The sequence below is a fragment of the Macaca nemestrina genome, chromosome 9 (assembly GCF_043159975.1).
Source record: "Macaca nemestrina isolate mMacNem1 chromosome 9, mMacNem.hap1, whole genome shotgun sequence".
Lineage (NCBI taxonomy): Eukaryota > Metazoa > Chordata > Mammalia > Primates > Cercopithecidae > Macaca > Macaca nemestrina.
The window spans coordinates 86,714,571-86,729,031 of NC_092133.1; the positions used below are offsets into that span (position 1 = coordinate 86,714,571).

A 14,461-nucleotide genomic window follows, 5' to 3' on the forward strand; every position below is an offset into this window, starting at 1 on the left:
CAAAAAATTACACACACAGCTACTCCTGGACCTAACTATTCCACTTTGGGGAATTTATCCTACAGATGGCTGTGCAGGTGCAAGATGATGAAGGTGTAAGATGACGCGCTGCAGCACTGTTTGCCACAGCCAGAGACTAGAAATGAACCAGATGTCTGTCAGCAGGAATAGGGGTGGAACATACATGCAATGGAATATTACACAGCTGGACAGAGTGAACAATGAGGCTCTTTATGTACTGATGTGGAAAGATCTTGGAGATACATCACCAAGTGAAACAGCAGGGAGCAAAATAGTATGTGTTACAGGTTACTTTTGCATAAAGGGAAACAAATCCAGAGTTAACATTTGCAGTAAGTTTACCTAATGCAAGTCTTTGAAAGGATATAGAGGACACTAAGTTAGAGGACAGCAAGAACTGAGCAGACAAGGCTAGATTAGGAGGGAGCTTTCTGACTGTGTAACTTCTTATACCTTCTGGCTTTGGATCATATGACTGCACTGCTTTCCACTACAGGTGAAGGTGTCAGAGAGCAACTTCACTTTTCATCCTCCCATCTGATTTAATTTTTTTCTTTACCATCAGCAAGCGTTTATTCTATCAGATCAATACATACACAAACATGTATGTCCCTAATTACATACAAGGGGGCATATGGAGACAGCAGAGCATGACAAAGGGGCAAGGCAGGGCTCAGGTGTGGCAGAGCAGGGCATGGCCAGGGCCTCTCCATCAAAACCACCGCCCACTGCCTGATCCAGCAACTGGAAAGCAACAGGCTTTGATGACTGAGGACCTAAGAGGCAAAGAAACCTGCCCAGGATCACACAGCAAGCAAGCTGCTTCTCCCCACTGCCCTGCCACAGCCTGGCCCCTGGGGACTTCCCTCCCTTGCAGTGGCCCAGGGCAGGGTGGGGGTGCTGACCTTGTGGACACTCCGGGGGTTTTCCAACCAGGCGAAGTACATCTCCTCCATGTAACTGGAGCTGCCTCCATCTTTGCTGCTTGGGAGGGTGGCCGGTGGCCCGGAGGACCTGCTGCGCCAGCCAAACACTGGGACTTCATGTGCGGCCAGAAGCCTCACAGCCTGTGCCCCAAGACGGGATGGCAACAGCCTCAGCTGATTCATTCTGGACACAGGCAATGAAGGAGAGGCATAAACGACAGGACTAAGACAGGAAGAGGCTCTACCAAGCCACTGTCCGCTCATCAGCACTTGTCAATCCCACTGGGCAGATGGTGCCAGGCTAGGCAGTGATGAGACTGGGAATGTGACACTCTCCCAGCTCCCTGGGCTTACTGTCTGGTGGGAGCTCCCAGCTCAGTAAACTCCAATAGACATCGAACAGCCCTGAGCCCCAGCACTGCTGTGCCCCACACATCCCAGACCACACTCCTTCCCTGATAGCCCCCAAAGCCTGGGCAGAGACATGAACCCAGGCCCTGCCTCAGGGAGCACTCAACTTAGGTCCTGGAGCCCACTCAGAGAGCCACAGGGCAGGTGCAGGGAGTACCACCAAGAAGGAGTGGGTCACAGGCCCACCACCCTAGAACCAGGACAGGGAGTCCTCCAGGGGCCAGGTGTGTCGTGCATGGTCAGGGAAAAGCAGGGACAAAAACATCCAGTGAGCACAGGTGTCAGGGGATGATAGAGACACAGCATCTCAGGAGGTCTGTGGCTCTAGTCATTGCAACCAAAAGTGACCAGTGACTACCTGTGACTGCGATCCTGGCCCAGAGTGCCCTCTCTCCCAGGCCCAGCCAGAAGGATGGTGACACTAGGCCCAACAATGACCCCACTTCACTGCAGGAAGGGCTAAGGTCTGGAGGGGCATGAAGAGCAGAATGGAAGGCAGCCCCAGGCCCAGCACAGCCCTTGGACTGGAACTGCCCTCCCTGGCTCCCATACTCTGGACACCCTGAGAGCTTACACCCAGGACCAGTGCCACTCAAGACAGCTAACAGCCCAGGCAGCTACAGACTGGAAACCCACCCAGGCCGGGGGAACCAGGCCCTGCAGCTCATCTCACCTCACTCTGTTACCTGTGCCTTCCCAGGGAAAATACCTAATCTTGGTATTTTCAGTGATGGGCTTTCAGTGATGGGGGCTTCCTCCATTCCTCAGAGGGTAAGAGTTCTAAGAGCCTCTGCCAATCCTGAAGAACCCCCAACTCTCCCTATCCAAGCAGGTTAGGGGTTGATAGGGCCCGCTGAGGTCCCAGATCACCCCATACCCCTGCCACTTCATCCTACACATGATGCGTAAAGTGGGATCTCTGTTCCCCACCCTACAACTGTAAGCAGAACCCCCTCCTCTGCTCCAGCACAGCCACTGCCTGGACAGAGCAGCTCCCCGTCAACACCAGCTAATGCCCTCCTGCCCAGACTGCCCAGCTTGTAAGCTGGGTGCAAGAACCACCCCACCAGGGGTCGCCCACACAGGAGGAGTCCCCTACCCCTGGACAGCTCAGGCCCCAGAAAATGTGCATTCTGGGGTATAACTAGCTCCCAAGTACTGCCCAGGCCGGGCCCTGAGCCAATGCTCCTGGTCAGGTGTGCTCAGCCAACAGGCCACCTGTTGCACCCTTCTGCCTCACCCCTGCCATCAGCTCAACCACGTCACCAGGAACTCACTGGCTGGACTTTGCACAAAAGGTCAGGCCTCATCAGAGGGCTGGGCACAGCCCTCCCTCTAACTCACATAAGCCAGAGGAAAGGGGTAATGTCACCTTGATGGAGGGAGGACAGGCTCCTGGGGCAACCAGCAGCAAGCCTGAACAGAGAAAAATTTCAAAACAAAAAAGATTCCACTGCAGGGAGGAGGGAGGTGAGCTTGGGAGCCTCTGAGTGCCCTAAGTTTCCCTCCCACATGCTCAGCCCCTCAGGCTTCAGGCCATGTGGCCCAGCCCACCAGCCAGTGATGCCAAGCCCTAGAGTGCAGGGCACTCAGGGCCGGCTCCTCTGGAAGCAGGACCTCTCCAAGCGCCAGGCATGAGCTCTGGGGTCAGGCAGCCAGGGTCCCAACTCCTGTTCCGCCTCTGACCATCCCAGAGAACTGGGCAAACAGAAGTCTGTGCCAGCCCAGCCGGCCACTGGGCCCAGGAGCTCCTGAAGCATCAGGGAGAGTCTTCTGGAGCATCAAAAAGAATCCAACAACCCAGGACGCTCTATCATCCCCAGTCTATGGCAAGGAAACTAGATATTAAGACCATCGTCATGGGAATAAACATAATAGGCACCATCAGGAGCACTGATTCTGGGACAGATACTGTGCTCATTTAATTCTTCTCAACATCCTATGGGGTGAGCACTCACATCAGTTTCACTTTATAAACAGAGAAACTGAGGTGCAAGAGGCTAAGCTGGAGAGTGACAGGGTTGTTTGTGGTTCCAGAGACTGTGCCCTGATCACTGCAGTCAAGATGTAAGCCAGATTTCTCTTAGCGATGCAATTTCCATCAGCTGAGTCAGAGCTGCTCCCTCTGCCGGCCCCACTCCCACCCCCACAGGGGAATGGGGCAGTTTGGGCCAGATAGGGACAAAGTCTGGCTGTGTCCAGAATGGCCCGGTGCAGGAACACTGTGTTTTATAAACACTAAGCAGTCTGGGTTGGCCACTGGACACTGCTGTGGCCTTGACCCAGCCTGGCAGGAGGGCAGACTGCCACTCACCCCCACCTGCATCCCAGCAGGGCATGAGGGCTCAGTATCTAGAGCCAGAGCCCAAGCCAGCCCTGCTAGTTCCTGCCCATACAGTCAAAGACAGCAGCAAGGAGAGTCAGGTACCCTGTGCAACCCCCTGCCGAGTCCAGACTCCAGCAGAGTCGCCCTGGGTATCTCTTGGGGGTCTCTTCTCCTGAAGACACGGTCACACAGCATCCCCAACCCAATCTCAGAACCTCAACCCAACCCCAGAAAACTGCCGACACCATGCCCACTAAGACTCCCCTACACATGACCCTGTCTGGGGTGCCCTAGTGAGGACTGCTCCCTAATGCACCCATTGCAGAGATCAGTAAACAGAGGCCGGGAAGGGTTCTCCCCAGAGGGCCCTCCAAGCTGGGCAGCAGCAGAGCCTGGATTCTCTCAGCAGCAGGTCTACTCTGACCCCACTTTCTGAGAAGCGGATGAGCTTTGCTCAGCAACAAACCGCAACTCTAATTAGATGGGGCCTGTTCCAAGACACTGGGGAGGGGATGCTAGCGCCTGCTTGAGCCAGGCGGCCCAGGGGCGTCAAAGGGGTCTCGCCGGTTCGGCGAATGCGTACTGCAGCCTGCTGTGGCCTCGGGATTACCCCGTCACCCTTCCACATCTCCCTAGGGGCGGAAGAAGCACTTTCCATGCTAGCAGCGACCTCAAGCCATGCCGCCCTCTCTCGGGACTCAGTTTTGTCATCTGTGATTGGAGACCGCGGTTTAAATAGTCTATTAGGGTCCTTGGACGTCCGAAGCTGCCTACGGGTCCCGCCAGGCGCACAGCGCTGACCCTCCCCATCCCCGGCACAGCTCCCGCAGCCCTGGGCCCTCCCCTGGCCACGGAAGGCGCGGGGCAGTCGGCAGTCCTTGGGCTGAAGAAACCCACCGCGAGCGCCCGCTCCTCTGCGCAGGACCCTGGACTAGCCGGGTGGTACGCGCGCGATGGGCTGGGGGTCCCGGGGGAGGCCGCGGCCAGTCAAGGGCGAAGCCAAGGTCACGGTCTGTTCCTCCTCCCCCTCCCCCCGGCCGGGCCAGGCTCAGGACTGCGGGCAGCGGCGCCCCAGGGCCCGGGAGAGGGGAGCTGCGGCGCCGGTCCCCAGAACGGCAGGAGAAGCAGCGGCGCTGGGATCGGGAAGGGGCGGGCCGCCGCGCTCACCGGGCGGGCGGGCGGGGTCCACGCTGCAGCGAGGTCCGGAGGCTGCAGGTCAGGGGGCTGCGCGGAAGGGGTGCGCGCGCACCGTGCCAATTACCTGGATCACGTGACGCAGCCGCCCACGGGCGCGCGCCCCTCAGACTCCGCGCGTCGTGACGTCTCCATGGTCGCCCCGCCCCGCGCCTGGCGCTGTCCGCGGTGCTGGCGGCCCAGGCCCGAGGTCGCCCACGGCCGAAAGGGGGACGCCTCTCTGAGACCGCAGGATGGGGCTGAGGCCCTGAACCCCGTGTGTTCGTTCTAAAACTAGGACGAATGTACCAGAGGACAAGCAGCCTTTGTGTGTAGGAGAGGATAGGTTTTGTTTTGTCGTCTGTAAAATGGGAATGCTGTGAAAAGTTCCACTATCTTAGGGATGTTTTGAAAGAAAGATGAGATAATGCGTGAAAAGTGCTTACCCCAAATCTGATACACATTTTACCCATTCATCCTCCCAGTGATGGTGACCCAGGCTGTCCTGACCACCCCGTGGCCACAAACAAGGCTGCAATGAACTTCCTCATACACATTCCCTTAGGATCCTGCGTGGAACTTTCTCTGGGATAGAGATCAGCTTTCTAATTATTATCAAAATAGCAGATGCAATGTGCTATTATTGTTTTAATCTGCATTTCTCTCGTTATTAGCGATTTGCATCTTACGTTGTTTGTTAGTTTGGGGTTTTCTGTTGTATTTTTTTCAGCTTTCTGTTGGGTTTTGTTCTCATTTAAATGCAGGGATTTCTTGTATAGGAAGCTAACACACCTGTGGTTCAAGTTGCCATCAACTCTCTCCTGGATTATTGCACTCCTGAATTTTAATCTCAAAATTACAGTATGCATTCCACAATAATACATTCAAATACATATCAAACCAATTAATATGGTTGCTTGTCGGGGGAGGAGGATGGGGAATGTGGATATGAGGTAATTAATCAATTACCCAGATCAACGCTGGCACGAAGAAAGGAATACAACTAACTTCGGCACCTGAAATCTCCCAGAAGTTCTTCATTTGGAGATAGTTAGGGATTCATGTGGTCAAGAATCTTCAGCACTTAGCACAGCACTAGCTCATGGTATTTTTCAGTAAATATTTGTTGAGTGAATGAATGAGTGAGTAAACGGACACTTGACTTGGATCCTGAAGGATGAGTAAAATTTTATCTGGTGCAGAAGGGCAGGGTTCATTGGGAATTCTTTGGACACAAGCACCAAAAATGACTTGGCTAGCTTCAGTCAAAAACGAGTTGATATGAAGTACGCGCGCGATGGGCTGGGGGTATACAAGGCAACTCACAGAATCAGAGGAAAGCTGAAAAATTTACTTCAGGAAGCAGTGCTGAGCCATAGAGGAACTGTCTCTTCAAGGCTCTGATGTTCAAAATTCAAATTCCAGGTAAGAGGCAGTAATGTGCTTACAGTAGAGATGGAGTAAGGTAGCCAGATTTGAGAGACTTCTGGGGATCAGTTCCAGAGGGTTTAGTGGTTGACCAGATATGAGGGTGGAGACATAGATAACTCACAGGTGGTCTGGCTTTAGTGACACAGTGAAACTTTTCAGAGAGCTAGGGAAAAGGAGACGATGCAGTTTGGGGGAATAGTGGAAAAGTTTACAAGTCAGAGTCACCAATTAAGAAAGATGGAAAGCCTGACACAGAGCAGCAGGCAGGAACAAGGCTCTTGCAAATCAAAAGGCTTCAGAGCCTTTCAGCCTTCCAGCCTAATTGATGTTCTGCTAATTGCATTGATTAAAGCAAACATTTGGGGCAATCAACGCTCCCATGAGGGTGGCTGTCATTCTCAGAAGCCTGAGAGGATTAGCGGCAGTGGTTATAGGCTTTGCAGAGATCTTCAGAAACAGACACCTTCCTTTTTTTCCTATGCCTGTGGCGTGTGTGTGTATTTGTGTGTGTGTATGAACATGCAAGTTTCTATTTATTCTAGCTGTACATAACTTAAATGATACAGAAGGATACAGAACAAAATGTGAAAAGCCCCCTTCCACCTGCCCCAACCTCACCTCTTTTTTTCCCTCCAGAGATAACTACTGGCCAGTTTGGCAAACATGTTTACAAAACTGTTTATGTATTTATATCCATATTGCTTGCACAAACATACACATAACAACATGAAATAGATCACACTAGAATACAGTTCCACAACTTGTTTCTTTTTTTCCCTTGTCTTGAAGATTTTTATTTTAAACTCAGTATGTGTAGGACCACCTCATTCTTTTTCATGGGTATGTTGTATTCATTGTAGGGATGTATGGTGACTGTATGTCACTTCTCTCCCACTGAATGAACATATCCACTTCTTTTGACATTTACAGAAAAAAAAAGGAGAAAATAGTCCTCCTCTATATTCCCTTTAGTACATGTGAAACTACTATGGTAACATTGATTTCTTTTTTTTTTTTTCCAAGACGGAGTCTTGCTCTGTCACCAAGGCTAGAGTGCAGTGGCTGGATCTCGGCTCACTGCAACCTCCAGCTCCCAGGTTCAAGAAATTCCTCTGCCTCAGCCTCCTGAGTAGCTGGGATTACAGGCTCCCACCACCATGCCTGGCTAATTTTTATACTTTTAGTGGAGATGGAGTTTCACCATGTTCCCAGGCTGGTCTCGAACTCCTGACCTCGTGATCTCCCCGCCTTGGCCTCCCAAAGTGCTGGGACTATAGGCGTGAGCCACCACACCCAGCCTGATTTCTAAATTAAGTTTAATAATGAGTCAAAAGATATATATGCTTTAGAATGTAATATGTATAATAAATATCTACTAAGACCATTCCACTGAATACTTCCTCATTAGTGTTTTTGAGTTCCTACTCCCTTACATTCTTGCCAAGATTTATTATCAGTTTTCTTTAATTTATGCCAATCTGATAGGTGAAAAATCACATTTTGTTTTAGTTTGCATAAAACTGATAAGTGAATTTTAAAATCTCTTTTTTTTTTTTTTTTTTTTTTTTTTGAGATGGAGTCTCGCTCTGTCACCCAGGCTGGAATGCAATGGTGTGATCTTGGCTCACTGCAAACTCTGCCTCCTGGATTCAAGCGATTCTCCTGCCTCAGCTTCCTGAGTAGCTGGGATTACAGGCACACACCACCACGCCTGGCTACTTTTTGTATTTTTAGTAAAGACGGGGTTTCACCATGTTGGCTAGGCTGGTCTTGAACTCCTGACCTCAAGTGATCTGCCCGCCTTGGCCTCTCAAAGTGCTGGGATTACAGGCATGAACTGAAAATCTTTTTATATGTTTCTTATTGTGTATTCTTTTTCTATAAATGCCTATTGATAGACTTTGCCCATTTTTCTATCAGGTTGTTTATATTTTGCTTGAATTCACATAAACTCTGTACCTATTCTGAATAAGAATATTCTGTAGGTTGTAAATGTTGCAAACATTTCTCCCAGTCTGTCACTTGTCTTAACTTTGTTTATAAATGCTTTGGCCACATTCTCATAGCTTTGATTATAGTATATTATTATAATTGTTCTTTTATATTCTTACTTATTGTTGTTAATCTCTTACTGTGCCTAATTTATAAATTAAACTTTATCATTGGTATGGGCTGGGCACGGTGGCTCACACCTGTAATCCCAGCACTTTGGGAGGCCAAAGCAAGTGGATCACTTGAGGTCAGGAGTTTGAGACCAGCCTGGCCAACACAGTGAAATCCCATCTCTACTAAATATACAAAAAATTAGCTGGGCGTGGTGGCAGGTGCCTGTAATCCCAGTTACTTGGGAGGCTGAGGCAAGAGAATCACTTTAACCTGGGAGGTGGAGGTTGCAGTGAGCAGTGCCACTGCACTTCAGCCTGGGCAACAGAGTGAGACTCCAGCTCAAAAAAAAAAAAAAAAATTATCATAGGTATGTATAGGAAAAAATAGGGTATATATAGGGTTTGATACTATATGAGGATTTGGGTATCCATGGGGGCCTTGGAACGTATCCCCTCAGGATAAGGACAAACTACTGTATGAAACATTTCTATCACCACAAGGATCCCTCCAAATGCCCTTCTATAGCCACACCTGTTTCCCTCCCACCTCACCTCCTCCTTAACCCCTCCAAACCATTAATCGGTTCTCCATCTCTATAATTTTGGATTCAGTATTGTTATATGTAAGTGGCATTATAGAGTAGGTAGCCTTTTTGGATTAGCTTTTTTTCACTCACTATACTTCTTTGGAGATTCATGCAGGTTGTTGTGTGAATCAGTCATTTGTCTCTTTTTATTGCTGAGTAGTATTCCATGGTATGGAGGTACCACAGTTAGTTTAACCATTCACTCATAAAGGGCATCTGGATTGTGTTCAGATTTTGGCTATTACAAATAAACCTGCTATGTTATGTTCAGATTTTTTGTGTGAATGTAAGTCTTCATTTCTCTGGGGTAAATGCCTTGGAGTGCAATTGCTGGGTCATATGGTAGTTGCATGTTTCTTTTTTTAAAAAATCTTCTGCTCTTTTCCAGAGTAGGTGTGCCATTTCACAGTCCCATCAACAAAGTGTAGGTGATACAGTTTCTCTGCATCCTCACCAGCATTTGGTGTTGTGTGTTACCCATTCTGACAGGTATGTCATGATATCGCATTGTGGTTTTAATTTGCATTTCCCTGATGGCTAATGAACATCTTCTCACGTGTGTGTTTGTAATCTGTATATCCTCTTTGGAAAAATGTCTCTTTATGTCTTTTAGCCCTTTTCTAATTGGATCGCTGTTTTTCTTACTGTTGAGTCTGAGAGCTCTTTGCATATTCTAGATGCTAGACTGTCAGATATGTGATTTGCAAATATTTTCTCTCGGCCTGTAGCTTCTCTGTTCATCCTCTTAGTACGGTTGTGCATTGAGCAAAAATTTTCAGTTCTGATGAAATCCAGTATATCAATTTTTCATTTTATGGCTCATGTTTTTGGTGTTTAGTCTGAGATTTTTTCACCTCACCCTAGATCCTGAAGATTTTCTCCCATTTTTCTAAAAGTTTTATTGTTTTACATTTTGCATTTTAGTATATTATCCTTTAATTTTTGTATAAAGTGTGAAACTTAGGCTGAAATTCTTTTTTTCACCTATGGACAGCCCATTGCCCCAATACCATTTGTTGAAAGGCTGTTCTTCCCCTATTGAATTGCTTTTGCACTTTTGTCAAAAAATCAGTTGAGCACATTTGTGTGGGTCTGTTACTGGGTTCAGCTTTATGGAGATATAATTCACATACCATACAATTCACCCATATAAAATGTATCATTCAATTCTTTTTTAAGCATATCCATAGAGTTGTGCAACCGACCATGCAATTTTAGAACATTTCATTATTTGACAAAGAAACCTTTGAAAGGGGAATTTTACCACCTTAAGAATATCAAGTTGACCAAGACCTGCAACATATTAAAAATCATCTGTGGGTGCCCCAAAGTGCAGAAGGCGCCTCCTCTGACACAGCATGTTTTGATCCTAGGCCCCGATGGTCAGCTTCTCCACGAGACTGCCGAGGCCCTCTGACAAGCTCTGAGCCTCCACCACTGCCTCCCACAGGCCTCTTCTGCTCCCAGCCTTGGCCTTTGGGCCCCAACCTCCAGAAGACCCGTGGTTTTCCTCCCCGGAAGATGGAGCCCCTAAGGCAACCATCTGATCCTGTCCTCCAGCTCCATTGCAGCGGGCCTTTCCACCAGCCCCAGTCCAGGTGGGACAGGACATGGAGACAGCAGGGACTCGAGTTTCCGTTTGGAGGCGGCAGGATTCAAAAGCAAATTCAGCCCCTTAAACCTCTGCTGTCGCCTCCCCTGCAGCAACTGAGGCCGCCCACCTCCTGGAGCGAACCTCCCCGGGGAGCACAGCCAAGATTTTGGACTTCAGAAAACAGCATCCAGGCCATCGCTTGCCCTCGGGCTGAGGGCCACGCATCCCTGCCCGTCCCCTCACAGGCGGCTGCATGCTCCGGACCTCGCCCCAGCCCTCCTGGCCCCGGCGGGAAGCCCCTCTCTGAGCAGGCCTGGCCGGGGCGGTGCCCTCCTGCGGAGTCCCCAAGGGGCGGGGAGCCCACGCCTGTCTAGCCCGGCTCTCAGGACACTTCCTCTTTCTGCGTCTCCTTCGTCGCCACTCCGGGTTTGGACCCCGCGTGGCCAGGCACCTCAGGTCACCCCCTCTCGACCCAGGGCGAGCGCACGCCGCCGCCTGCGCACTGGACTGGGAGCTGGGAGGAGCCGACATCGGTCTCTGAAACCCGGCACTGGGAGGCCCTCGGAGGGGCGGAGATTCCCGGGGGCTGAACAAGTTTTCCCTGCTGTGTGTGTCCGAGCGAGCGCAGACAGAAGCCGCGCGAGGGGACGCGGGGTCGTGTCCCGGGGCGGCGGGGAGGGGCTGCGAGAGCGGGTGTGGAGTGGCCTGGGCTGCGTGCGGGCTAGGGGCAGCCACCTTGGCAGGGGGCCAGACGCGCGGGACCTCCCGGTTCGCTCCCCGCCTGGTCCGCGTCCCTCCAGGAGGCCAGAGCCGCGCGGCCGCCCTGGGCTCCGCTCCTCAACCTCCTGCCACGGCCGCGCCCCGCTGGGGAAGGTTCGAGACCAGGCGGACGCGAACGGTTCTTGACGCTGAGCCTGTAGGCCAGGCCCGCGCCCACCGCAGGAAATCTTCCCCGGGAAGCCCCGGAAAAATGCCAGCGGTCCCTGAAGCGTGGAGACCCCCGCGCCTGCGCTTCTGAGGCAGATGCATCAGGGAGGCTTTCCTGGATCTTCTCGCCCTCTCTGGGCGAGAGGGAAAGGATAATGGAGTGAGGGGAGTGTTGTGGACCAAGGCCTGGGGGGCAAGCAAGGGTCTGCGGTGTCTGGCGAGACTGGGTGGAGGGAAGGGGGTTCTCTGTGGCCGGCATCAAGTGCTCCAAGGCAGGGCTTGGAGATAGCCAGATCCAGCCAAGGGTCTCAAACGTACTACCTGACATTTCAGTCCTCAAACCGCTGTAGGGCCTCTTCAGGGTTTCAGCAGGGGACGCAGTCAGATTTTGTAGAAAAGTCATTCTGGCTAGGCAGTGGTCACACCTGTAATCCTAGCACTTTGAGAGGCTGAGGCGGGTGAATTTGAAACTAGCCTGGCCAATAGAGTGAAATCTCGTCTCTACTAAAATAAAATATTAGCCGGGCATGGTGGCTTGCCCCTGTAATCCCAGCTACTCAGGAGGCTGAGGCAGGAGAATTGCTTGAACCTGGAAGGCAGAGGTTGCAGTGAGCTGAGATCATGCCACTGCACTCCAGCCTGGACAATAGAGCGAGACTCCGTCTCAAAAAAAAAAAAAAAAAAAAAAAAAGCCAGGCGTGGTGGTGAGTGCCTGTAATCCCAGCTATTCTGGAGGCCAGGGCAGGAGAATTGCTTGAATCTGGGAGGTGGAGGTTGCAGTGAGCCTAAATCTTGGCACTGCACTGCAGCCTGGGAAAGAAAGAAAGGGAGAAAAGGGGGGAAAAAAGGAGGGGAGAGAGAAAGGGAGACAGAGGGAGGAAGGGAGGGAAAAGAGAGAAAGGAGAAAAGAAAAAAAAGGAAAGGAAAGGAGAAAGGAAGGAAAAGAAAGGTCATTGTGGAGGCTGGTTGGGGAACTGGTGAGCTCCCATAAGCACCCCAGTGAATGGAGGTTTTACCAGTGAGGCCTAGGAAGGAGGGACCCACGCAGAGCATTACACAGGCAGGGTCAGTTGGGCTGGGACAGATTGGCTTTTGGTAGTAAGGGAAGAAGAGTCAAGGGTGTCTTATGGGCCCCTGAAGGTGTGCCCCAGGCCCCCTGCCTCTGTGGGGCACAGTTACCACCTCGTAGGGGGCCTCACCTTATGCAGGGCTGGGCCTTAATATTTATTTGAGGTCAAGAGAATTGTTTCCTCACTACCCTTAGAGAACTAACCTGATCTTGCTGGAGAGAGACGTAAGCAGTCCCTGCCTTCACAGTGGTTTCAGAGTACAGATGACTTCCTACAGGTACAGGGAGAACCCTCAGCTCTGAATAGGCAGAGAAGACAGACCAAAGAATAAAACAAAAGAAAGAACACTGACATGGTTAACAAATCAGACAGAAGTTAAGGTCTCTTAACTGAGTGTCTTTTTGTTGTCTTTTTGTTGTTGTTGAGACGGTCTCACTCTGTCACGCAGGCCGGAGTGCAGTGGCACGATCACGGCTCACTGCAGCTTCCACCTCCTGGGCTCAAGTGGTGCTTCCACCTAAGCATCCCAAGTAGCTGGAACTACAGGCACCGGCCCGGCTTATTTCTGTATGTTTTGTAGAGACGGGTTTCACCATGTTGCCCAGGCTGGTCTCAAACTCCTGAGCTCAAGCGATCCATCTCCCAAAGCGCTGAGATTACAAGTGTGAGCCACTGCACCTGGCCCATTAACTGAGTGTTTTTTAGAGTCCAGATTTCCTTTTCAATTGCAATGTCAATACTTGCTCATTATAAAAACAGTAAAAAGCACAAAAAATTGTAAAAGGAAAGCATATTCATATTTTCCTGGTTAAACTCAACCAGTTTAGTTGAGTTTATCATTTAGTGTTTTCCTTCCAGTTTTTCTTCCCTTACATGGCATTCAAACTTTTACCAAAGTTGTGGTTTTCACAATTTGCAGAAGACAATACTGTCTTCACAATTTGCAGAGTCCCTTTTCACTTAAGATTACCTCAGAAGCGCTCTCTCGCAGGACACGGTTACATGGCGGCGACTGCGGCAAAGCCAGAGCAAGAGCCTTGGAGATGCCACTGCCGCCAGCGCAGCTGGAGACCCGAGCCGACGCTGGGGGCTGTCCGGTCCCTGCACTCTCTGGATGAGTCGGAGAAGTCCCATTGAATCAGGGTAAGATGAATGGTAGCTTTGATTGTGATTGTGGTGAGCTGGAACCACCTGAACACTAACACAAGACACCTTCTGTTAACCAACAGCCGCCAGGGCTTCCTGTTGAAATACACAGCAACAGGCCGGGCGCGGTGGCTCACGCCTGTAATCCCAGCACTTTGGGAGGCCGAGACGGGTGGATCACGAGGTCAGCAGATCGAGACCATCCTGGCTAACACGGTGAAACACCGTCTCTACTAAAAAATACAAAAAAACTAGCCGGGGCCGGGCGCGGTGGCTCAAGCCTGTAATCCCAGCACTTTGGGAGGCCGAGACGGGCGGATCACTAGGTCAGGAGATCGAGACCATCCTGGCTAACAGGGTGAAACCCCGTCTCTACTAAAAAATACAAAAAGCTAGCCGGGCGACGTGGCGGGCGCCTGTAGTCCCAGCTACTTGGGAGGCTGAGGCAGGAGAATGGCGTAAACCCGAGAGGCGGAGCTTGCAGTGAGCTGAGATCCGGCCACTGCACTCCAGCCTGGGGACAGAGCGAGACTCCGTCTCAAAAAAAAAAAAAAAAAAAAACTAGCTGGGCGAGGTGGCGGGTGCCTGTAGTCCCAGCTACGCGGGAGGCTGAGGCAGGAGAATGGCGTGAACCCGGCAGGAGGAGCTTGCAGTAAGCTGAGATCCGGCCACTGCACTCCAGCGTGGGAGACAGAGCAAGACTCCGTCTCAAAAAAAAAAAAAAAAAAAAAAAAGAAAGAAAAA

General features: G+C 50.9%; 1 protein-coding gene across 5 annotated transcripts in view; it reads right to left on the bottom strand.

Annotated features, from left to right (window-relative positions):
- LOC105486639 (oxoglutarate dehydrogenase L) overlaps window positions 1–4,992 on the bottom strand; it is a 28,432-nt gene extending 23,440 nt beyond the window's left edge. For 2 of the 5 annotated variants that reach the window (XM_011749583.2, XM_011749578.2), the window contains exons 1-2: window positions 4,852–4,936; window positions 927–1,131 (exon numbers count right to left, since the gene is read on the bottom strand). In XM_011749583.2, coding sequence (XP_011747885.2) covers window positions 927–1,130 — 204 coding nt within the window. In that variant the 5' untranslated portion in view covers window position 1,131; window positions 4,852–4,936. The other 3 variants (XM_024794363.2, XM_024794362.2, XM_011749580.3) reach the window with 3 other exon arrangements.
- Between the last annotated feature and the right edge of the window lie 9,469 nt (window positions 4,993–14,461).